This window comes from Cherax quadricarinatus, chromosome 19 (assembly GCF_038502225.1).
Source record: "Cherax quadricarinatus isolate ZL_2023a chromosome 19, ASM3850222v1, whole genome shotgun sequence".
In the NCBI taxonomy this organism is placed as follows: Eukaryota; Metazoa; Arthropoda; class Malacostraca; order Decapoda; family Parastacidae; genus Cherax; species Cherax quadricarinatus.
Window position 1 is genome coordinate 25,875,351 of NC_091310.1, and position 27,272 is coordinate 25,902,622.

At 39.0% G+C, this 27,272-nt stretch overlaps 1 protein-coding gene across 3 annotated transcripts in view; it reads right to left on the bottom strand.

Annotated features, from left to right (window-relative positions):
• Edem2 (ER degradation enhancer, mannosidase alpha-like 2) overlaps window positions 1-27,272 on the bottom strand; it is a 285,175-nt gene that overhangs the window by 226,766 nt on the left and 31,137 nt on the right. For all 3 annotated transcript variants that reach the window (XM_070086564.1, XM_070086565.1, XM_070086566.1), the window contains 4 exons: window positions 24,560-24,605; window positions 20,485-20,585; window positions 1,660-1,855; window positions 1,242-1,352 (listed from right to left, as the gene is read on the bottom strand). In XM_070086564.1, coding sequence (XP_069942665.1) covers window positions 1,242-1,352; window positions 1,660-1,855; window positions 20,485-20,585; window positions 24,560-24,605 — 454 coding nt within the window. The remainder of the gene's footprint in view (window positions 1-1,241; window positions 1,353-1,659; window positions 1,856-20,484; window positions 20,586-24,559; window positions 24,606-27,272) is intronic.

Consider the following 27,272-nt stretch of genomic DNA (forward strand, 5'->3'; position numbering starts at 1 on the left):
TGACCTCAGCCTCCTCCTGGCTGCAACATTTAAAACCCACACCTCACACCAATATAACAGTGTTAAAATAGATATAAAGTTTTTTGCCTACACCTTTTTTTTTTATCCTCATTTATTCTATGATTCACTTTACAATTCATAGACCAATCTGCTGACAGGACCACTCCCAAATATCTAAATACATTTACTGCATCCATACTCCCTCCACTTACATCTTCGTGCCTAGGGAGCTACAATCTTTCAGTGTCTAGATTTTTTGTTACTCTCATCACCTTGCTCTTTCCTATGTTTACTTTTACTTTCCTTCTTTAAAATACTCTCCCAAATTTCTCCACTAACCTTAAAGCATGACCTAATAGAATACTCAATTCTCTTGTATTCATTGTAACTTATCTAATGACCATATATACTGTTACTGCTTTATTAATCTTAAGTTAGTTTTAAGTTTGTGCAAAATGCTCTGCATATAAAGGGGTGTTTGGAATGTACAACCAACTATTATATTCATTTGTACAAACATGTATCATATCAAAATTAAATATTATTATTGTATTATTATTATTACATGTATTACTTTTATTATTATTATTATTATTGCAACTTTTCTTCAGAATCTTCCAAAACAACTATTATCAGCAAAGAGCAACTGAGACAACTCCCACATTGAACTGAATCCAATATCTTTTAACTCCATACCTCTCCCCAACACACTACCATTAATTTACTTTACAACCCATCAGTTAATACATTAAACAACTATGGTAACATGACGCATCTCTGTCCAAGTCCTGCTTTCACTGGGAAATAGTCCCCTTCCCATCTACACACCTTAACCTGAGCTTCCGTATTCACACAAACTTTTAACTGTTTTTGGTAACCTACCTCCTATTCCATAATTTGCAACACCTGCCACAATAAATACCTCTCCATCTTATTATTTCTAATTTTTTTTAGCACACTGGCCATCTCCCACCAAGGAAGGGTGATTCAAAAAAAAAAAAAACACTCTTTTACCATCATTCATACTATCACTGTGTGCAGATACGACAGTTTAGATGTCACTCTAAACAGTCAATACCCCAAACCCCTCCATCAGAGTGCAAGAACTGTACTTCCCACCTCCAGGACTCAAGTCTGGCAAACTGAGTTCTAATTATAAATATTTATACCCAAAAAGCTGTGCATCCTATGGGCAGTAATATGAAATAAATTACCTTAATCTCAATGTTCTAGGTAATTACCTTAGCGTGTGGAATTCCTGTTGTGGTGTTAAATGCTGGTAAAAGTCTTGAAGCTAAATCCCGTGCCATGGTCAGGAGCTCTCCTCGATACCACCCCAGTGCCCCATACAACTGGTGAAATACATGATCATAACTTGTAAATCTTATTAGTCTACATACTACAGCATACAAGTGACAACTAAAATCAATGCAAAATTATATTTCTAATCTGGCCGCACACTAGAGTACACCTTGTAATAATTATCCTTTGGTCTTAATGGTCTGTACATTCTACAACTTATTCCTTCCATCTGTATTAAGCATAGCATTTCTGTAAAAGTCACTTCTTGAACATCAGTGTGAAATTTTCTGGTATAACTAAAACACAATTTTTGTTTTTCATGACTGTAGAAGGCTATGGAATAGTGAAAATGCTCACCTGGTTAAGATGTTCAGCCATCACATGACCGGATATCAATCCTCCAACCATACGGATGTTTGTCTCAAAGACTGATACCACTACATCGTTGTCAAAGGAAACATCTCTAACTACAAGACGAAGAGCACGATCAAACTCCTCAATGTCCCCCATCACAACTAGTGTATCTAAGGCATCCACCAGCGTCAATGAGAAACTGAAAAATAATTTTCTTGAAATACAAACCAGTTATACCAATCAATTATGTAACTCATTTTTTTAGAATGCAATCCATATTTTTTTTTCCTCAAGTCGGCCATCTCCCACCAAGACAGGGTGACCCAAAAAAGGAAAACACTTTCACCATCATTCAATCCTTTTGCCATCATTCACACAAAGTCTTTGCAGAGGCACTCAGATATGACAGTTTAGATGTCACTCCAAACCGTTAATTTCCCAAACTCCTCCCGTAAAGTGCAGGCATTGTACTTCCCACCTCCCTCCCTCAAGTCCATGTAACCAGTTTCCCTAAATCCCTTCACAAAATATTACCTTGCTCATACTCCAACAGCTCGTCAGGTCCCCAAAACTATTCGTCTCCATTCACTCCCATCTAACATGCTCACACATGCCTGCCCTTTGCATGCAAAAACTTCTTTTACCCCTTCCTTGCATCCTTTCCTAGGACAGCCCCTACCCCTTCTCCCCTCCACTACAGATTTATACACCCTCCAAGTCATCCTATTTTGCTCCATCCTCTCTAAATAACCAAACCACCTCAACAACCGCTCTTCAGCCATCTGACTAATACTTTTAGTAACTCCACATCTCCTAATTTCTACACTACGAATTCTCTGCATAATATTTACATACAACATCTCCGCTGCCTCCACCCTCCTCCTCGCTGCAGCATTTACAACCCAAGCTGCACATCCATAAGAGGGTGCTGGTACCACTGTACTCTTGTACATTCCTTTCTCTGCCTCCGTGGATAATGATCTTTGTCGTCACGGATACCTCAATGCACCACTCACCTTTTTTACTTTATATTTATATTAAGAAAAGACAGAATGTGCCATAAAAGTTTTAAAACAGTAGCTCTGGTGTGAAAACTTTTCTGTTCAGAGATTTATATGGCCTCAGAAGAACTGGTTGCCAAGTCTGGCTCAACATGACATATGCTGTAGTGGTCCTCTTAACCCTTTGACTGTCGCAACCCCCAATCCTGAGGTGTCTCCTGGTGTCGCAAAATTTCAAAAAAAAATATATATATATTTTTTCTTATGAAATGATAGAGAATCTTTTCCCGGTTGTAAAGACACCAAAAAAAACAAAATTTGATGGAAAACTGATGGAATTATGCTCTCGCGAAGTTAGCGACCTTGGCGATATTTACAAATCGGCGATTTCACCCACTTTGAGCCCTATTTTCGGCTAATTCCATTATTCCAGTCAACCAAACTCATAGCTATTTCTTCAGAACTCCATTTTTTCCATCAATTGAGTACAAGAAACTGCCCATTTACCGATTTCAACTACCCAATGACATGGCCAGAAATTTGCAATTTGGCCAATTTCACAAAAATTAAAAAATATGACAATTTCAAAATAAGGACCAGAATGAACAATGCAGACATTCCTGGCTCTAAAATAACACTTTCTTTGTTCATCAGTCATGTCTCCAGGCCCCTGTGATATTACTCTTGCTTTTTATTTTGAAATTTTATTCAAACAAAAAATAGAAGATTTACTGTTATGCAGATTACTGCAATACTGTAATAATTGTAAAAATTACATCAACCCATTCATGACTGCATATTAGAATGGCTATTTAGACATTTATTGGACAATGACATCATTTGTTTACTTTTGAACATCGGCAAAAATCAAACATTTCCTGTATTTTGTGCTCCATTTCCAGGTTCTTTTTATAGTAAATTTAATCAAAATCACCTCTATTTCTATAATATAGTTTCCATTCTATCAAATGAGACCAAGAAAACGAGAATACAACCACAAATACTATACGAAAATAGACCACAAAGTCGGCATTTTAATTGAAAAAACGGTCGGAGTTCTTTTTTTCTCATTATACACTGCGTGCTCCAGGATTTTTTTTATATGGTGCACACTGACCACACAGACCCATTCTCTCACATGTGGGCCTACCAGCTTTCTCCTGCCTGATTTGAAGCCGCTAGAATTTATGAGTATACAGTGGACCCCCGGTTAACGAACTTTTTTCATTCCAGTAGTATGTTCAGGTGCCAGTACTGACCGAATTTTTTCCCATAAGGAATATTGTGAAGTAGATTAGTCCATTTCAGACCCCCAAACATACACGTACAAACGCACTTACATAAATACACTTACATAATTGGACGCATTTGGAGGTGATCGTTAAGCGGGGGTCCACTGTATATACGTCAAACACGGTACCTCGCAAACGTATATATACGGCCGCGACAGTCAAAGGGTTATCCTTAACATACTGAATGACCCTTAGCTGTCAGCAGATAACACTGACTATTTCTGACGTATGTATACGTCTTAAAAGCCAGTGTTTTTACATATTTATACTCCAAAATTCTAGCGACTTCCAATCAAGCGGGAGAAAGTTGGTAGGCCCACATGTGAGAGAATGGCTCTGTGCGGTCAGTGTGAACAGTACAAAAAATCCTGCAGCACGCAGTGCATAATGAGGAAAAAAAACTCCGACCATGTTTTTGGATTAAATGCTGACTTTGAGGTGTATTTTCGTATTTTATTTATGGTTGTACATATTCTCATTTTCCTGGTCTCATCTGATAGAATGGAAGACATATCACAAAGATAGAGATGATTTTGATTGATTTCACAATGAAAAGGACCTTAAAATTGAGCTCAAAGTAGCAGAAATGTTTGATTTTTGCCGATGTTCAAGAGTAAACAAATGACATCGTAGTCCAATAAGTGTTCAACTAGCCATTCTAATACGAAATCATGAATGGGTTGACATTATTTAAGTTTTTCATCAAATTTCATACTTTTTGTGTCATTACCATCAGGAAACGATTCTCTATCATTAAACATGAATTTTTTTTTTTTTTTTTCAAATATTTTGAGACACCAGGAGACACTTCAGGATTTGGGGTTGCAACAGTCAAAGGGTTAATATGGCATCAAGACTAATAAGACACTCTTAGTGAATTTCATTTGTACCCACATGCTAGCACAGTGTGTAAGCTTATTTAGGTACAGGTACACATAAGTATAATTATCAGAGTACAGTAGACCATTGTTTAACCCTTTCAGGGTTTCTAACCTAATAGTACGTCTTACTCACCAGGTTGTTGACATACTAGTACGCATAAATTCTAGCGCCTTCAAATCTAGCAGGAGAAAGCTGGTAGGCCTACATCTGAAAGAATGGGTCTATGTGGTCAGTGTGCACAGTATAAAAAAAATTCCTGCAGCAAACAGTGCATAATGAGGAAAAAAAAAAAACTCCGACAGTGTTTTTGCCTTAAAACAGCGACTTTGCAGTGTATTTTCGTATGGTATTTATGGTTGTAGTATTCTAGTTTCCCTGGTCTCATTTTATAGAATGAAAGACATATTACAGAAATTGACATGATTTTGATTGGTTTCACAATGAAAACGACCTTGAAATTGAGATCAAAGTAGCAGAAATGTTCGATTTTTGCCAAAGTTCAAAAGTAAACAAATCATGCCACACGTCCAATACACGTCAACTGGCGAGTCTAATACTCTTTCACAAGTGCGCTGATAATATTTATACCGTTTCTACACTAATGCAGTAGTCTGCATAACAGTAAATCTTCTATTTTTTTGTTGGAATAAAAATTCAATGTGGAAAGCAAAATAAATGTAAGAGGGGCCTGGGGACGTTACTAATGAACAGAGAAAATGTTATTTTAGTACTAGGAATGTCTGTCTTGTTTATTCTGGACCCTATTTGGAAACTGGCATCTTTTGAAATTTGTGTGAAATTGGCAAAATTGCCAATTTCTGACCACTTTATTGGATAGTTGAAATCAGTAAATGGGTGGTTTCTTGTACTCATTCGACAGAAAAAAATGGAGGTCTAGTGAAATAGTTATGAATTTTATCCACTAGTACACTGGAATTGGACGAAAATAGGGCTCAAAGTGGGCGAAATCACCGATGCGTAAACATTGTCGAGACCGCAAACTTCGCAAGAGCATAATTCCATAAGTTTTCCATCAAATTTCATACTTTTGGTGTCATTACAATCGAGAAAAGATTCTCTATCATTTCACGATAAAAACAAATTTTCCGAAAAATTTTCGACCCTGAGAACAAGTTTAGGAGAGGGCCTCTCGACCCTGAAAGGGATAACATGGTAGTTATGTTCCTGAAAATGCTGTGTTAGTTAAAACTGTGTTAGACAAACTGAAGAACTTATGGGGAAAATAGGGTTACATTCCTGAGAGCTCCCAAACAGCCAAACATTTTTTTTTTTTTTTTTAGACCAACAGATCTTACAAAAATAAAAGTGAATATGTAATTGTAGTTCACTGTCATGATATGATATATGTTGTTTTTACTGCTCAAGATTACAAATGCAACAGAAATAATAGTATTTCTTACCTTAAATTGTGGGTGCTTGTGTTTGTGGATGATTGTGGAGAGTGGAGCATTATGCTGTGGTCCTACTGGGTTGAGGTGGATGGCAGAGGTTCTGGTACTGAAGTCAATGGTTGTACTGGAGTATGCATAAATTCTGTAATGTACTTCTGTTCTATTTTACCCCGCAGTACATTATACAACTGACGGTAAGGCATCAGCTGCTCTAGACACCATTTCAGGGTCCTCTTCAGTGGGAAAGTCTAATGTTAGGTCAGTTGGTAAATCAGTCAAGTCAGTCAAGTCAGTAAGTCAGTAAGTCAGTAAGTCAGTAAGTCAGTAAGTCAGTAAGTCAGTAAGTCAGTAAGTCAGTAAGTCAGTAAGTCAGTAAGTCAGTAAGTCAAGTCAAGTCAAGTCAAGTCAAGTCAAGTCAAGTCAAGTCAAGTCAAGTCAAGTCAAGTCAAGTCAAGTCAAGTCAAGTCAAGTCAAGTCAAGTCAAGTCAAGTCAAGTCAAGTCAAATCACACAAACTCATATTTACCTCATTCTTTTTATGTGCACAAAGTGATGCCTCATTACAGCCACAGGCTATCTCTTGTCTAATATCTCTATTTTCTTAGTTAATTCTAAGACTTAAACACTTTTACCTTTTCTTGCCACTTTCAGCAACACTTGTATGCCTACTGGGTGCCATGATTGCTTGGCAAATTTAAGATATGGTAATTAAAAATCTAAACTCAATCCACAAAAAAAAATAAACATAGGTAGCTCCTAGCAGAGGACTGTTCTACATGCATATGAACTGAAGACTGGGATAAGGGTAGTGGGAGTGGAGGAGGGTGGCAGGGAGTGGTGGTAGGTCTCCCCCACTGACTCCATGGTCTAACCCACAGCCAAGCAGAGTGTATCCCGTGGGCGATGCGTGCTTCAAATTTTTTCCCCTCCTGCAAACTGAACCGTAATTTTACGAAGTGTTATACAAAAATATGCCACAATTATTCAATAGTGCTATGACCAAAACATGCCAAACAAAACCATGTTAAATGACGGTCTACTGTATATATAAAACATGAAATAACTTTAAAACACGAACTGTTGTAAAGTTTCCAGGCATATTGGAGAGACAGGGAGCTCAAGGAGAATGTAAACAAATCGTGGGGCGTGGTGACCGCATTAAAAAGTCAGGAGGGGGGAGCCGTATAGCCAGTTTTGGCCATAATCTGAAATGTCCATATTAGCAAAACACCGTAAAGTGGGGCCCTACTGTACTGTACTGTGTAGTGAGCTACATAACCATTTCCAGAAACTTCTACATAAACAAGCAAGAGAAACAAAGAATTTAAGCATATTCTTTACTGAATAACAACAAAAAGGCACAATACCGTGACTGAAACAATACACAAATAACCCTCACATAGAAGAGAGGAGCTTATGACGACGTTTCAGTCCGACTTGGACCATTTACAAAGTCACACTCAGTGTGACTTTGTAAATGGTCCAAGTCGGACCGAAACGTCGTCGTAAGCTCCTCTCTTCTATGTGCGGGTTGAGTAATATTCTATACTGATCAGATTGAGTAATAAAATTAATAATTGGACAGAGTTCTGTGACCATTTTCTTTGGAAGTAATAGGTGGCATCTGTGTCAAACAACAATATTGAACACAAGCTTCCCATAGCCTTAAGTTTATTAATAAATTTTTATTTAGGATTTGGGTGCATAACACACATTTCTAGATCAACAAGCAATAATATCTAAACCTTCATTATTTCTGATGAGATAAACACTTTAACCCTTTCAGGGTCGAGAGCCCCTCTCCTAAACTTGTTCTCAAGGTCAAAAATTTTTCAAAAAAATAAAAATTATTTTTTTTTCTTACGAAATGATAGAGAATCTTTTCCTGATCATAATGACACCAAAAGTATGAAATTTGATGTTAAACTTATGGAATTATGCTCTTGTAAAGTTAGCAGTCTCAACGATGTATATGCATCGGCTATTTCGCCGATTTTGAACCCCATTTTCGGCCAATTCAAATGTACCAGTCAACAAAAATCATAACTATTTCACTAGACCTCCATTTGTTTTATCGAATGAGTACAAGAAACCACCCATTTACCGATTTCAACTATCCAATGAAGTGGTCAGAAATTGGCAATTTTGCTAATTTCACACAAACTTCAAAAGATGCCAATTTCCAAACAGGGTCCAGAACAAACAAGACAGACATTCCTGGCACTAAAATAACATATTCTCTGCTCATGAGTCATGTCCCCAGGCCCCTCTCACATTTCTTTTGCTTTCCACTTTGAATTTTTATTCTCACAAAAAATAGAAGATTTACTGTTATGCAGACTACTGCATTATTGTAATAATTGTATAAATAATGTTAACCCATTCATGGCTGCATATTAGAATGGCTAGCTGGACACTTATTGGACAGTGACGTCATTTGTTTACTCTTGAACATCGGCAAAAATCAAACATTTCCGCTAATTTGAGCTCAATTTCAAGGTCCTTTTCATTGTGAAACTAATCAAAACCATCTCATTGGTCTCTCTATGCTGCCTTCCAGTGTCTGTCATTTCATTTCGGCGAACCGATGACAACAGTGTGACATCTCATTTATCATGCCACCGAAATGCCATGATGTCATTGGCAGCAAACACCTGCACCTCACCTCTATGAGTGCCTGCCTCAAACCTGGGCATATGTTTATGATTTGCACGCACTGTACCACACACATCTGCCATGTTCATTCGCAAAAAATTCACTGAGTGAAGGGCTTGTGTACTAGTTATCAGTATACATATAATATATGCCCCTTACCAAGATATGGTTCCATCATTGTTCTAACCACTTCACCAGATACCCAATAACTTCCTGGTGTCTTGCAATGTATTACTTCCAGTGTACACAATAATATCCAATACAAGACTACTTTAGCAATCAAAGTACAAGCAACTTTATACCAAAGCATTTCCTCTTGCTTGGTATATACTGCTTGAACGACAGTTTGCCTTTGAATAAAATCAGACTCATCAATAATAAGCTTCCTGAAGGGATAAAAATACACGTACATAGTGAATTTCTGTTTCAGATACATTAACACATTTCTAATCTTATATAACCTGTCTTTTCTGTCAGGCTTGGTTTTGTCTGAGAAGTGTAGCATACATAACAGTAGCACAAATCGATTCACTGGTATTACATCACTGAAAGCTGGGGTTGCAATGAGGCAGTCTGTCGACAAGTATGATTTGACACTGTGCTTATACACATGTGGCATAAGCATTATTGTGGCAAACAAAAGATAAATCTTAGCCACAGTTGTCTCCTTCCACTGGTGTAGCCATGATCTTGGTGAAAGAACTGTGTTTGCCATGATGTACTCATAGTATCTGTTGCTTTCCCCTGACGATCATTTCCATCAGGAGTTCGTCAAAGAATAACTCAAAACATTCTAGTTCAGTGGCATTGTTCCCAAGTGTACAAGACAGCCGTAGTCCACTTTGACTTTCATCAAACTGATGGGGATTGGGAACAAAATTGGCAGCTTCCTGCCAATCCCAGGTGCGGTCTGCTGGTGGAACTGGATACTGACAGGTGGTTGTGGAGGTTGTAGTTGTGGAGGTTGTATGGGCCAGTAGGCCTTCTGCAGTGTTCCTACATTCTTATGTTCTTAGTTGTGGAGGTTGGTGTGTTGGGTGGGTGGCTGAGGGCAGTCTTTGTTGTAGCTGAGCTGACTCAGCGGCGTGGGTAACAGCATGGGCCACTGCTGGTGCCTCATGGCTGGCACCACCACCACCATCTTCTGATGCCTGCACATTTTTGATCTCCATTGTAACAATATCATCTTCATTTTCACTATCTGTTCCTGTTGTACAACCACGAGATGTACTCCTTACCCTTGGAATAGCATATGGCACACTGCCAGAGTGCATGTAGCGCTAAATGGATCATCAGTCACAAGACTCACAGAGGGAAAATTCCTAGGTATCCACTTTGACAGTAGCCTTAAGTTTTGGACACACATACAACAAATCACCAAGAAAATCTCCAAGACTGTAGGCATATTATCAAAGATAAGGTACTACGTTCCACAATAAGCTCTCCTCGCACTGTACCATTCACTCATATACCCTTATCTTACATATGGAATTTGTGCATGGGGATCAACAACATCCAATCACCTAAAACCCCTAATAACCCAGCAAAAGGCAGCAGTAAGAATGATAACAAATTCCCACTCCCGCCAGCATACTCCACCAATTTTCAAAAGTCTGAATCTGCTTACCATTAAGAACATCCATACTTATTCATGTGCCTACCACATACACAGAACAATACATGCAAATATAAACCCCCCACTCAAACTTTTCCTCACCAACCTAAACAGGACACATGACCACAACACAAGACACAGATCTCTTTTTGATATACCTCATGTCCATATCACAGTGTAAAAACTCTATGGCAGTCTTCAAGCTGGCACTGGACAAGCACCTAAAGTCAGTTCCTGATCAGCCGGGCTGTGGCTCGTACGTTGGTTTGCGTGCAGCCAGCAGCAACAGCCTGGTTGATCAGGCGCTGATCCACCAGGAGGCCTGGTCACAGACCGGGCCGCGGGGGCGTTGACCCCCGAAACTCTCTCCAGGTAAACTCCAGGTAAACATAAAGGGCCCCAAAATATGGAATTCATTACCAGAAGATATTAAAGTAACCCAGTCTGAAAACCAATTTAAGACTCTTCTCAAAAGCCACTTAATCACCCTAGACTAAATGCTAAATACTCAGTATACATTTACTCACCTATGTACTCCCACATCATAACTGAAACAATCACATTGAACCTTTTATCCATTGTTGACAGGAATATAATTGAATCATTCTTTTTCACAAAAGCATTTTAGAATATAAATACATATATCTTTGTATTATACAAATTTTGATTCATTTATAATTAATATTCTACTGTACAACTATGAAATAATTACTTTCCTACTGTACAACTATGATATACTATTTCTTAGTATTAAGTAGAATGTAAGCCAATAATGTTAAGTTGGTCCATAATGCCAAGGCATAATAGAGGCTCTCTTTGCATTGCAACCCACTATTGTATATACACAATCTCAATGTACTGTTTGCACAGACATTAAATAAATGAATAAATAAATAAATAAATAAAGTACAGTGGACCCCCGGTTAACGATATTTTTTCACTCCAGAAGTATGCTCAGGTGCCAGTACCGACCGAATTTGTTCCCATAAGAAATATTGTGAAGTAGATTAGTCCATTTCAGACCCCCAAACATACACGTACAAACGCACTTACATAAATACACTTACATAATTGGTCACATTCGGAGGTAATCGTTATGCGGGGGTCCACTGTATATACTAACGCTTCACTGGAGAATATTCCACTTTACTCTCGCTACTGGAACTGTTTTCAAGAGCTTGGAGCTCATATTCACTATCACTATCATCACCACTGCTCACACCTGTGTCCTGAGCACCGGAAAATACGAGTTTCCTCTTTCGTTCTGGCGCAACTGAACGTGAACAAGACGGCCCAGCACCAGATGTGGAAGGTTGATGAGGGTCGTCTAGATTTTCATCACCATTACCACTATTATGTTCATTATTCTCAGTCACAGACTCCTCAAAGCCCAGGAAATCATCTTCACTGACACTTCCATCGGTATCTGAACTGTCACTTGGGAACAAAAGAGTCCCAATTCGCCGAGGAGTGAGGAGCTCCTTACCGCGAGGCATGGTGGACAAGGTAAACTAAAATGGCATTCCCACAATGCACCACTGGGTGCCCGATTTTTTTTCCTACTGAGCACACTGACCATGCAGACCCATTCTCTCACTTGTAGGCCTACCAGCTTTCTCCCGCTCAATTTGAAGGCACTAGAATTTACACGTACAAGTACGTGACCGACCCTTGCTGCAATGACGTACTAGTACATGACCGACCCTCAAGGGGTTAACCCTTTCACTGTCGAAGCCCCTGATCACAAACTTGCTCTCAGTGTTGAAAAATATTAAAAAAAAAAAAAAAAAAAAAAAATTACCAAAATCTTAATAATATTTTTCTGATTGTTTTATAAGAAAAAAAAATTGCGATCAGTACTTAGCGAGATACAGAGGCATGAAGTTAACAAAGTGAACCACTTATGGCAACACTGGCGACTGCCGCTAACTCGGTAATACTATTTTTACTTTTATTCTATTTTTTCTTTTCTTTTCTAATATTTTATTTTTTCAAATAACTTTTGTGGCCTGTGAGACCAATGTAAAGCATAATGTATATATATCCACTCGTTGTATGCAACACAATAACCACACAAATACTGTTATCAATATACAGTGGAACCTTTACTTGCGAGCGTGTCCACGTGCGAGTTTTTCCAAATACAAGCAGTCGATGGGTCGATTTTTTGCTTCCATACGCGAGCAAAATTTCCATAAGCGAGCAGACCTCAAGGCAGGTTCCTTGACACTAGTGAGGGGCTCTTGCTCTTGATCTCGGGAATTGTCTCATTTATTTGTTGGACTATCTTATTTAACCCTTAAATGGTCCAAACGTATATATACGTTTTTTCAACATCTGAAAGTAAGTAAAAAAAATGTAGATCTTTTTTGTTTTACATCTGAAAACGTGTAAAAAAAAAACTTTTATCTACATTTTTTTTTGTTATATTTGAAAATATGTAAAAAAAAGTAGATCTACTTTTGTAGCACTACGAATTTGAATGTCAATTTCTTTGGACCGTTTAAGGGTTAACCCATAAATGGTCCAAACGTGTATATACGTTTTTACCGCTAGTGCCCCAAACGTATATATACATTTTATGTGTCATACATTTAATATTGCCACGATAAGCCTGAGTCGCCTAGACATGAGAGAATGGGTGTGCGCACTCACTGTGTGCCATATTAAAATAATTGGGGATGCCTGGGTACCACATGCTCTTTTTTCCTATTAAAAACAAACGATTTTTTTTTTCTCAAAAAATTTGGGGCACTACAGTAGATAATGTATATATACGTTTGGACTGTTTACGGGTTAAACTTGGGCAATGTATGATGGAAAGACGCTTCTTAACGTACACCAAAAATGAAAGAAATCTAAGCATAAATAAGGGAGTTCACTTCTCAGCGATTAGCCACCCCTTAGCGGTAATTTTGAATGGTTTTTATGGTTGTATTCTCATTTTTTTGGTCTCATTTGATAGAATGGAAGATACATTACAGATATAGATATGATTTTGATTGCTTTCACGACGAAAAGTACCTTGAAATTGAGCTCAACCTAGGAGAAATGGTCCATTGCTTGGCTGTTTCAGAGTAAACAAATGACGTCACTGTCCATTCCAATATGCAGTCGTGAATGGGTTGACATTATTTATACAATTATTGCATTAAGGAATAACAGTTAATCTTATATTTTTTGTGTGAATAAAAATTACAAATTATTTATATAATAATAATAATAATAATAATAATAATAATAATAATAATAAGTATAATAATAATAGCATAATACAGTGGACCCCCGCTTAACGATCACCTCCCAATGCGACCAATTATGTAAGTATATTTATGTAAGTGCGTTTGTACGTGTATGTTTGGGGGTCTGAAATGGACTAATCTACTTCACAATATTCCTTATGGGAACAAATTCGGTCAGTACTGGCACCTGAACATACTTCTGGAATGAAAAAATATCGTTAACCGGGGGTCCACTGTAATACAATAATAATAATAATATGTATAATAATAATATATAATAATAATGTACTACGTATAATAATTATAATAATAGATGGCTTCAAAAGGCCGTCACTAGATGGCAGTGTTTACCACAACAAAGTGGGAGCGGTTGTGGCCGCCTCCACCTGTTACATAATGACATTTTATTCATTCTAGAGTATATATCAGGTTTCTATGTTATTTATATTGTTTATTATGTCATATAAGATGAACTGAGATACAGTGGACCCCCGCATACCGTTGGCCTTACATAACGTTAAATCCGCATACCGATACATTTTATCGCTAAGATTTTGCCTCACATACCGCTAAAAAACCCGCTCAACGCTGTTCGTCTGAGACGCATCTAATGTGCGGCCTTAGCCAGCCTCACATGTTCCGCCGGTGGCATTGTTTACCAGCCAGCCTCCGCGGTAACATCCAAGCATACAATCGGAACATTTCATATTATTACAGTGTTTTTGGTGATTTTATCTGCAAAATAAGTGACCATGGCCCCAAGAAAGCTTCTAGTGCCAACCCTACAGCAATAAGGGTGAGAATTACTATAGAGATGAAGAAAGAGATCATTGATAAGTATGAAAGTGGAGTGCGTGTCTCCGAGCTGGCCAGGTTGTATAATAAACCCCAATCAACCATCGCTACTATTGTGGGCAACAAAACGGCAATCAAGGAAGCTGTTCTTGCCATAAGTTCAACTATGTTTTCGAAACAGAGATCGCAAGTGATGGAAGATGTTGAGAGACTCTTACTGGTGTGGATAAATGAAAAACAGATAGCAGGAGATAGCATCTCTCAAGTGATCATAAGTGAAAAGGCTAAGAAGTTGCATCAGAATTTAATTAAAAAAATGCCTGCAACTAGTGATGATGTGAGTGAATTTAAGGCCAGCAAAGGTTGGTTTGAGAGATTTAAGAAGCGTAGTAGCATACATAGTGTGATAAGGCATGGTGAGGCTGCCAGTTCGGACCACAAAGCAGCTGAAAAATATGTGCAGGAATTCAAGGAGTACATAGACAGTGAAGGACTGAAACCTGAACAAGTGTTTGTGATGAAACAGGCCTGTTTTGGAAGAAAATGCCAAGCAGGACCTACATTACTGAGGAGGAAAAGGCACTCCCAGGACATAAGCCTATGAAAGACAGGCTTACTCTGTTGATGTGTTCCAATGCTAGTGGTGATTGCAAAGTGAAGCCTTTATTAGTGTATCACTCAGAAACTCCCAGAGCGTTCAGGCAAAAGAATATCCTCAAGGCTAATTTGTGTGTGCTGTGGAGGGCAAACAGTAAGGCATGGGTCACTAGGGACTTTTTCTATGACTGGTTACACCATGCATTTGCCCCCACTGTGAAAGATTACCTAACTGAAAAGAAATTAGACCTTAAGTGCCTCCTGGTGTTAGACAATGCCCCTGGTCATCCTACAGACGTGGCAGAGCGACTTTATGGGGACATGCCTCCTAATACCACTCCTCTCCTGCAGCCCATGGACCAGCAGGTTATTGCAAACTTCAAAAAAATGTACACAAAAGCTCTGTTTGAAAGGTGCTATGTAGTGACCTCAGAAACTCAACTGACTCTAAGAGAGTTTTGGAGAGACCACTTTAATATCCTCAATTGTGTAAACCTTATAGGTAAGGCTTGGGAGGGAGTGACTAAGAGGACCTTGAACTCTGCTTGGAAGAAACTGTGGCCAGAATGTGTAGACCAAAGGGATTTTGAAGGGTTTCAGGCTAACCCTGAGAGGAGTATGCCAGTTGAGGAATCCAATGTGGCATTGGGAAAGTCCTTGGGGTTGGAGGTTAGTGGGGATGATGTGGAAGAGTTGGTGGAGGAGGACAATGAAGAACTAACCACTGATGAGCTGCTAGATCAACTTCAACAGCAAGAGGCCAGACCTGAGGAAACTGGTTCGGAGGAGGGGAGAGAGAAATTGAAGAAGTTGCCTACTACAAAGATTAAGGAAATCTGTGTAATGTGGCTGAAAGTGCAAACCTTTATGGATGAAAATCACCCTCACACAGCTATTGCAAGCCGTGCTGGTGGCTATTACACTGACAATGTTGTGAAACACTTTAGGAAAGTCATAAAGGAACGAGAGGTACAGGCCACTATGGACAGATATGTTGTGTGACAGAAGTCCAGTGACTCTGAAGCTGGTCCTAGTGGCATTAAAAGAAGAAGGGAAGTAACCCCAGAAAAGGACTTGACACCTCAAGTCTTAATGGAAGGGGATTCCCCTTCTAAACACTAAGACTCTCTCCTCCTCCCATCCCATCAATCATCACCAGATCTTCAATAAAGGTAAGTGTCATGTAACTGTACATGCCTTTTTCAGTTTGTGTGTATTAAAATTAATATTTCATGTGGTAAAAATGTTTTTTTTTTTTTCATATTTTGGGGTGTCTTGCTCGGATTAATTTGATTTCCATTATTTCTTATGGGGAAAATTCATTCGCATAACGATAATTTCGCATAACAATGAGCTCTCATGAACGGATTAATATCGTTATGCGGGGGTCCACTGTACAGTGGACCCCCGCATAGCGACTTTAATCCGTGCAAGAGGGCTGATTGTTATGCGAAATGGTCGGTATGCGAATGAATTTTCCCCATAAGAAATAATGGAAATCAAATTAATCCGTGCAAGACACCCAAAAGTATGAAAAAAAAAATTTTACCACATGAAATATACATTTTCCTACACACAAAGAGAAGGATACATGCACAATAGTAGAGTAGTACATGCACAATATATATTGTGCATGTACTACTCTACTAAATGAAGAATAAATGACACTTACCTTATTGAAGATGCAGCAATGACTGATGAGACACTGTGTCCTGGGAGTGCCTTTTCCTCCTGAGTACTGTAGGTCCTGTTTGGCATTTTCTTCCAGAACATGCCTTATCACACTGTGTATGCCACTACGATTCTTAAATCTCTCAAACCAACCTTTGCTGGCTTTAAATTCACCAATATGAGCACTAGTTCCAGGCATTTTTCCCTGTTCACCTGGGTGTTAGTCGACTGGTGTGGGTTGCATCCTGGGAGACAAGATTAAGGACCCCAATGGAAATAAGTTAGATGACACTGACTTTTTTGGGTTATCCTGGGTGGCAAATCCTCTGGGGTTAATTGTTTCTTGGTATTCTCAATAAGCCACACCAACAACGGTGCTACAGCAGCAGTAGCAGCAGCAGCTGACAGTGCTACAGCAGCAGCAGACGATGCTACAGCAGCAGCAGCAGACGATGCTACAGCAGCAGCAGCAGACGATGCTACAGCAGCAGCAGACGGTGGTACAGCAGCAGCAGCAGCAGACGATGCTACAGCAGCAGCAAACGGTGGTGCAGCAGCAGCAGACGATGCTACAGCAGCAGCAGACGATGCTACAGCAGCAGCTGACGGTGGTACAGCAGCAGCAGCAGCTGTACCACCAATAGTAGCGATGGTTGATTGGGGTTTATTATACAACCTGGCCAGCTCGGAGACACGCACTCCACTTTCATACTTATCAATGATCTTTTTCTTCATCTCTATAGTAATTCTCACCCTTATTGCTGTAGGGTTGGCACTAGAAGCTTTCTTGGGGCCCATGGTCACTTATTTTCCAGAAAAAACACCAAGAACACTGTAATAATACAAAATGTTCCGATTGTATTCTTGGATGTTACCGGGGAGGCTGGCTGGTAAACAATGCCACCAGCGGAACATGTGAGGCTGGCTAAGGGCGCACATTGGACGCGTCTCGGACGAAGAGCGGTGAGCGGGTTTTTGGGCGGTATGCGAGGCAAAATTTTTGCGAAAAAAGCGAGCGGTATGCAGATTGTACGGTATGTGGGGGTCCACTGTATATAAATAAGCCATAGAGTTGATATTAGCGAAATTATTAAAGTACAGAATACCACTGGAACAGATTAATTGCATTTCAATTAATTTAAATGAGGAAAATTGACTCTGCAAATGAGCAAATCCAGTTGCGAGAAAGGTCATGGAACGGATTAAACTCGCAAGTACAGTGGACCCCCGCATAACGTTGGCATCGCATAGCGTTAAATCCGCATAGCGATACATTTTATCGCTAAAATTTTGCCTCGCATAGCGCTAAAAAATTCACTCAACACGATTCGTCCGAGACGCGTCCATGCGGCCTGAGCCAGCCTCTCTTGTTCTGCCAGTGGCATTGTTTACAAGCCAGCCTCCGCGGTAACATTCAAGCATACAATCGAAACATTTCGTATTATTACAGCCTTTTTATAGTGATTTCACCTGAAAAATAAGTGACCATGGGCCCCAAGAAAGCTTCTAGTGCCAACCCTACAGGAATAAGGGTGAGAATTACTATGGAGATGAAGAAAGAGATCATTGCTAAGTATGAAAGTGGAGTGCGTGTCTCCGAGCTGGCCAGGTTGTATAGTAAACCCCAATCAACCATCGCTACTATTGTGTCCAAGAGAACGGCAATCAAGGAAGCTGTTCTTGCCAAAGGTTTAACTGTGCTTTCGAAACAGAGATCGCAAGTGATAGAAGATGTTGAGAGACTGTTATTGGTGTGGATAAACGAAAAACAGATAGCAGGCGATAGCATCTCTCATGGATGAAAATCACCCTCAGACAGCTATTGCAAGCCGTGCTGGTGACTATTACACTGACACTGTTGTGAAACACTTTAGGAAAGTCATAAAGGAACGAGAGGTACAGGCCACTATGGACAGATATGTTGTGCGACAGATGTCCAGTGACTCTGAAGCTGGTCCTAGTGGCATTAAAAGAAGAAGGGAAGCAACCCCAGAAAAGGACTTGACACCTCAAGTCCTAATGGAAGGGGATTCCCCTTCTAAACACTAAAACCATCCAGTCTCCCCTCCTCCCATCCCATCAATCATCACCACATCTTCAATAAAGGTAAGTGTCATGTAACTGTGCATGTTTTCTTAACTTTGTGTGTATTAAAATTAATATTTCATGTGGTAAAAATTTTTTTTTTTCATACTTTTGGGTGTCTTGCACGGATTAATTTGATTTCCATTATTTCTTATGGGGAAAATTAATTCGCATCACGATAATTTCGCATAACATTGAGCTCTCAGGAACGGATTAATAGCGTTATGTGGGGGTCCACTGTAGAGGTTCCACTGTATTGTTTACAAAACCTGTTTACACAAACCCACGCTACCTTCCCCACCACCCACGTTGTTGTCCCCACCAACCATGCTGTCTTCCCCACCACCCACATGAAAATAAGTCACTTTCTCTGACATTTTTGGGTTATCCTAGGTAATCTACACATATGCTGCTATGTTATTTACACAAACCCATACTGCCTTCCCCACCATCATCGCTGCCTTGCCCATGACCCACATGGAAATAAGTCACTTTGTCTGACTTTTTTGGGTTATCCTAGGTAATCTACACATATGCTGCTATGTATGATAATCTGTTTAACTGTATTTATGTATACCTGAATAAACTTACTTATTCTTTGAGACATGGGAAAATGTGTGTGTCCTCTTTCGCTGCGGAACAAGTGAACACGAATGAGATGGCCCAGCACCAGAGGAGGAAGGCTGATGATCGTCTGGGTTTTCAGCACTATTTCTGGTAACCTGGCCATTGCGTTTGATCACAAACTCCTCAAAACCATGAGAATTATCTTCACTGACACTTCAATCTGTGTTAGAGCTATCACTTGGGAAAGGAAGAGTCCCATTTTGCCAGGGAGTGAGGTATTCCTTACCGCTAAGCATGGGTGAACAGGGCATACTGAATTAGCACTCCCACAATGCACTGCAGCCTCCCCAATTTTTTTTATACTGCGCACACTGACCACACAGACCCATTCTCTCCCATGTAGGTTTACCAGCTTTCTCCTGCTAGATTTCAAACTGCTAGAATTTTGGCATAGTACTACGGCACCAACACTGGCTTGCAAGCCATAGTACTACGGCACCGACAGTGAAAGGGTTAAAAAAAAAAAGCCTGGGGTTTTTTGAGATGTTGTGAAAGTAACCCCCTTTTTTTTTTTTTTCACAGCATGAAATTATATAAACCGCCAATTTCAGAAGCGTAACTCCCACATTATGTTAGGTCTACCTGAATATTTTTAAACAACAAATTCATTAAAATTTATAACAAGCACTAGTAAAAACCAATCCCAATGAATCATTATCACTACTTAAGTTAATGAAAAAAGACACTTTCCCTTCACTTATGTGGGGAATTACCAACAGACTCCTAGACATCTTGAATAGGTAACTGCCAGCAGCCTGACCAGCAAGGCTGTGGTGCTCACACTGGACCATATGTGGCTGGCACCAATAGCCTGACTGGTCTGGGACCAGACTGCTGGAGTAATGAGCCCTGGAACTGACAAGCAAATCATTTAAACATTAAATCTGAAAGAATGTCAACACTTAAGGTACTGTAAGTTCCCAGAAAATCTGTACAAGTACAGTATTGTACTTACTTTCCTAAAGTCTCGTCTATGTCTCCTCTGGATTGCTCCACCTCTCTCCATCTTGGTTTGCAACTGAGAGGCATTAACTCATCTGCTGGGTATGCATTGTCCTGCCAAACAAAAACAAAATTGCAGAAACTTTAACCCAAGAGTAGGGTAGTGTTTTAATATGATATGGAAGCTATTTTATCAATGACCATGTTTTTTTTTTTTTTTTTTTTTCAACAAGTCGGCCGTCTCCCACCGAGGCAGGGTGACCCAAAAAAGAAAGAAAATCCCCAAAAAGAAAATACTTTCATCATCATTCAACACTTTCACCACACTCGCACATTATCACTGTTTTTGCAGAGGTGCTCAGAATACAACAGTCTAGAAGCATAAACATATAAAGATACACAACATATCCCTCCAAACTGCCAATATCCCAAACCCCTCCTTTAAAGTGCAGGCATTGTACTTCCCATTTCCAGGACTCAAGTCCGACTATATGAAAATAACCGGTTTCCCTGAATCCCTTCACTGAATATTACCCTGCTCACACTCCAACAGATCGTCAGGTCCCAAGTACCATTCGTCTCCATTCACTCCTATCTAACACGCTCACGCACGCTTGCTGGAAGTCCAAGCCCCTTACCCACAAAACCTCCTTTACCCCCTCTCTCCAACCCTTTCGAGGACGACCCCTACCCCGCCTTCCTTCCCCTATAGATTTATATGCTTTCCATGTCATTCTACTGTGATCCATTCTCTCTAAATGACCAAACCACCTCAACAACCCCTCTTCTGCCCTCTGACTAATACTTTTATTAACTCCACACCTTCTCCTAATTTCCACACTCCGAATTTTCTGCATAATATTTACACCACACATTGCCCTTAAACAGGACATCTCCGCTGCCTCCAACCGTCTCCTCGCTGCTGCATTTACCACCCAAGCTTCACACCCATATAAGAGTGTTGGTACTACTATACTTTCATACATTCCCTTCTTTGCCTCCATAGATAACGTTTTTTGACTCCACATATACCTCAACGCACCACTCACCTTTTTTCCCTCATCAATTCTATGATTAACCTCATCCTTCATAAATCCATCCGCCGACACGTCAACTCCCAAGTATCTGAAAACATTCACTTCTTCCATACTCCTCCTCCCCAATTTGATATCCAATTTTTCTTTATCTAAATCATTTGACACCCTCATCACCTTACTCTTTTCTATGTTCACTTTCAACTTTCTACCTTTACACACATTCCCAAACTCATCCACTAACCTTTGCAATTTTTCTTTAGAATCTCCCATAAGCACAGTATCATCAGCAAAAAGTAACTGTGTCAATTCCCATTTTGAATTTGATTCCCCATAATTTAATCCCACCCCTCTCCCAAACACCCTAGCATTTACTTCCTTTACAACCCCATCTATAAATATATTAAACAACCATGGTGACATTACACATCCCTGTCTAAGACCTACTTTTACCGGGAAGTAGTCTCCCTCTCTTCTACACACCCTAACCTGAGCCTCACTATCCTCATAAAAACTCTTTACAGCATTTAATAACTTACCACCTATTCCATATACTTGCAACATCTGCCACATTGCTCCTCTATCCACTCTATCATATGCCTTTTCTAAATCCATAAATGCAATAAAAACTTCCCTATCTTTATCTAAATACTGTTCACATATATGCTTCAATGTAAACACCTGATCTACACATCCCCTACCCACTCTAAAACCTCCTTGCTCATCCGCAATCCTACATTCTGTCTTACCTCTAATTCTTTCAATTATAACCCTACCGTACACTTTTCCTGGTATACTCAGTAAGCTTATTCCTCTATAATTTTTACAGTCTCTTTTGTCCCCTTTCCCTTTATATAAAGGGACTATACATGCTCTCTGCCAATCCCTAGGTACCTTCCCCTCTTTCATACATTTATTAAACAAAAGTACCAACCACTCCAACACTATATCCCCCCCTGCTTTTAACATTTCTGTCATGATCCCATCAGTTCCAGCTGCTTTACCCCCTTTCATTTTACGTAATGCCTCACGTACCTCCCCCACACTTACATTCTGCTCTTCTTCACTCCTAAAAGATGGTATACCTCCCTGACCAGTGCATGAAATTACTGCCTCTGTTTCTTCCTTAACATTTAAAAGTTCCTCAAAATATTCTCGCCATCTACCCAATACCTCCATCTCCCCATCTACTAACTCCCCTACTCTGTTTTTAACTGACAAATCCATATTTTCCCTAGGCTTTCTTAACTTGTTTAACTCACTCCAAAATTTTTTCTTATTTTCATTAAAATTTCTTGACAGTGCCTCTCCCACTCTATCATCTGCTCTCCTTTTGCACTCTCTCACCACTCTCTTTACCTTTCTTTTACTCTCCATATACTCTGCTCTTCTTATAACACTTCTGCTTTGTAAAAACCTCTCATAAGCTACCTTTTTCTCTTTTATCACACCCTTTACTTCATCATTCCACCAATCACTCCTCTTTCCTCCTGCCCCCACCCTCCTATAACCACAAACTTCTGCCCCACATTCTAATACTGCATTTTTAAAACTATTCCAACCCTCTTCAACCCCCCCACTACTCATCTTTGCACTAGCCCACCTTTCTGCCAATAGTCGCTTATATCTCACCCGAACTTCCTCCTCCCTTAGTTTATACACTTTCACCTCCCTCTTACTTGTTGTTGCCACCTTCCTCTTTTCCCATCTACCTCTTACTCTAACTGTAGCTACAACTAAATAATGATCCGATATATCAGTTGCCCCTCTATAAACATGTACATCCTGGAGCCTACCCATCAACCTTTTATCCACCAATACATAATCTAATAAACTACTTTCATTACGTGCTACATCATACCTTGTATATTTATTTATCCTCTTTTTCATAAAATATGTATTACTTATTACCAAATTTCTTTCTACACATAGCTCAATTAAAGGCTCCCCATTTACATTTACCCCTGGCACCCCAAATTTACCTACTACTCCCTCCATAACATTTTTACCCACTTTAGCATTAAAATCCCCAACCACCATTACTCTCACACTTGATTCAAAACTCCCCACGCATTCACTCAACATTTCCCAAAATCTCTCTCTCTCCTCTACACTTCTCTCTTCTCCAGGTGCATACACGCTTATTATAACCCACTTTTCACATCCAATCTTTATTTTACTCCACATAATCCTTGAATTAATACATTTATAGTCCCTCTTTTCCTGCCATAGCTTATCCTTCAACATTATTGCTACTCCTTCTTTAGCTCTAACTCTATTTGAAACCCCTGACCTAATCCCATTTATTCCTCTCCACTGAAACTCTCCCACCCCCTTCAGCTTTGTTTCACTTAAAGCCAGGACATCCAGCTTCTTCTCATTCATAACATCCACAATCATCTCTTTCTTATCATCTGCACAACATCCACGCACATTCAGACTTCCCACTTTGACAATTTTCTTCTTCTTATTCTTTTTAGTAATCTTTACAGGAAAAGGGGTTACTAGCCCATTGTTCCCGGCATTTTAGTTGACTTTTACAACACGCATGGCTTACGGAGGAAAGATTCTTATTCCACTTCCCCATGGATATAAAAGGAAAATTAATAAGACCAAGAACTATTAAGATAAAATCAAAGAAAACTCAGATGAGTGTGTATAAATAAATGTGTACATGTATGTGTAGTGTGACCTAAGTGTAAGTAGAAGTAGCAAGACATGCCTGTAATCTTGCATATTTATGAGACAGACAAAAGACATCAGCAATCCTACCATCATGTAAAACAATCACAGGCTTCGTTTTACACTCACTTGGCAGGACGGTAGTACCTCCCTGGGTGGTTGCTGTCTACCAACCTACTACCATATATTCATGTATTCAACATAAATATGGATCAAACTATAATATATAACCATGTATACAACATAAGTATGCAATGAAGTATAAACTCACTCCCTACAGTACCACAAACAATTAAACTGTTCATGTATACACTGTCACACAAAATATTCATTATGATTAGCAATATTTACTAATGACCTAGTAACACTCACCATATAAGCAGTGTATGCATGGTAAAACATCTCCTTTGCCTCCTCTCTGCAAAGTACACAAAATACAAATATTGTTAAAGTATTTAAAACAAATGCATTTCTAATTATTGTACATTACATTATTCATTCATTTATGAAGCACAATTCAGATAATTCTAACTGAAATGTGACCACAAACTAAAAGCTAATAATCAGGATATGAAAAATAATAAATGAGTAAAGAATTCCTTTGGTATGCTTTTATTTTCACCAAATATAATGACTATTAACCTTGTACTGATTCTCAAGGCTTACAGAATATTGCAGCACAACTATAACTTAGCCCTTTCAGGGTTGAGAGGCCCTCTCCTAACCTCATTCTCAGGGTCAAAAAATTTTCAGAAAAAAAAAAAAAAAAAAAAAAAATTCTTATGAAATGATAATCTTTTCCTGATCATAATGACACCAAAAGCATGAAATTTGATGGAAAACTTAAGAAATTATGCTCTCGCGAAGTTAGCGGTCTCAACGATGTTTACCCATCAGCGATTTCGCCCAATTTGAGCCCTATTTTCGGCCAATTTCAGTGCACTAGTCAACAAATATTATATCTGTTTCGCTAGAACTCCATTTTTTCTATCGAGTAAGTACAAGAAACCACCCATTTATCGATTTCAAGTATCCAATTAAGTGGTCAGAAATTGGCAATTTTACCAATTTCAGAAGATGCCAATTTCCAAATAGGGTCAAGAATAAGCAAGACAGACATTCCTGGCACTAAAATAACATTTTCTTTGTTCATTAGTCACGTCCCCAGGCTCCTCTTACATTTCTTTTGCTTTCCACTTTAAATTTTTATTCTCACAAAAATATGGATAATTTACTGTTATGCAGACTACTGCATTAGTGTAGAAATGATGTAGAAATGGTATAAATAATATCAGTGCACTTGTGAAAGAATATTAGACTCACCAGTTGACGTGTATTGGACGCTTGGTATGATTTGTTTATTTTTGAACTTTGGCAAAAATCAAACATTTCTGCTACTTTGAGCTCAATTTTAAGGTACTTTTCATTGTAAAATCAGTCAAAATCATCTCAATTTCTGTAATATGTCTTCCATTCTATAAAATGAGACCAGGAAAACTAGAATACAACCATAAATACCATACAAAAATACACTGCAAAGTCGTTGGTTTAAACCAAAAACACGGTCGGAGTTTTTTTTCTCTCATTATGCACTGTGCTGCAGGATTTTTTTGATACAGTGCACACTGACCACATAGACCCATTCTTTCATATGTAGGCCTACCAGCTTTCTCTCACTAGATTTGAAGGTGCTAGAATTTAGGCGTACTAGTACATCAATAACCTTGGTGCGTAAGCCGTACTAGTAGGTCGGAAACCCTGAAAGGGTTAAAAAACAAGATGCTGAATTAATATATTAACACAGTAAATTGTTGTTAATTATACAGTGGCATATAATGTATCTTGGCCTTATGCTATAAATTCATGCACAGCACTGCTCTGTATTATACACTAGATAAAAGGAGTTGTTAACCTCTCTATTCTCTTAACCCTTTCAGGGTCGACAGGCCCTCTCAGAAACTTGTTCTCAGGGTCGCCCAAATTTCAAAAAAAAACCATTTTATATGAAAAGATAGAGAATCTTTTCCCGATCATAATGACACCAAAAGTATGAAATTTGATGGAAAACTTACAGAATTATGCTCTCGCGAAGTTAGCGGTCTCGACGATGTTCATGCATCAGCGATTTTGCCCACTTTGCCCCCTATTTTCGGCCAATTCCACTGGACTAGTTGACAAAAGTCATGAATATTTTGCTAGAACTCCATTTTTTCTATCGAATGAGTGCAAGAAACCACCCATTTATCGATTTCAACTATCCAATACAGTGGTCAGAATTTAGCAATTTTGCCACTTTCGCACAAATTTCCAAAGATGCCAATTTCCAAATAGGGTCCAGAATAAACAAGAAAGACACTCCTGGCACTAAAATGACATTTCCTCTGTTCATTAGTCATGTCCCCAGGCCCCTCTTACATTCTTTTTCTTTCCACTTTGGATTTTTATTCTCACAAAAAATAGAAGATTTACTGTTATGCAGACTACTGCATTAGTGTAAAAAATGGTATACATAATATCGGCACACTTGTGAAAGAATATTAGACTCACCAGTTGACGTGTATTGGACGCTTAGCATGATTTGGTAAAAATCGAACATTTCTGCTACTTTGAGCTCAATTTTAAGGTACTTTTCATTGTAAAATCAGTCAAAATCATCTCAATTTCTGTAATATGTCTTCCATTCTATACAAAGAGACCAGGAAAACTAGAATACAACAATAAATACCATACAAAAATACAAAGTCTCTGTTTTAATCCCAAAACACGGTCAAAGTTTTTTTTTCTCATTACGCACTGTGTGCTGCAGGATTATTTTTTATACTGCACACACTGACCACATAGACCCATTCTTTCATATATAGGCCTACCAGCTGTCTTTCACTAGATTTGAGGGTGCTAGAATTTAGGCATACTAGTACGTCAAAAACCCTGGCGCGTAAGCCGTACTAGTACGGCTGAAACCCTGAAAGGGTTAAAAATGTGATTATGTTGTCAATTTATTCAGCAAATACTGTTGTACTCCATAAAATGCACATCATAAAACTAAGGCAAACCTATGTAAATTATTTGAATTTGTCTAACTCAC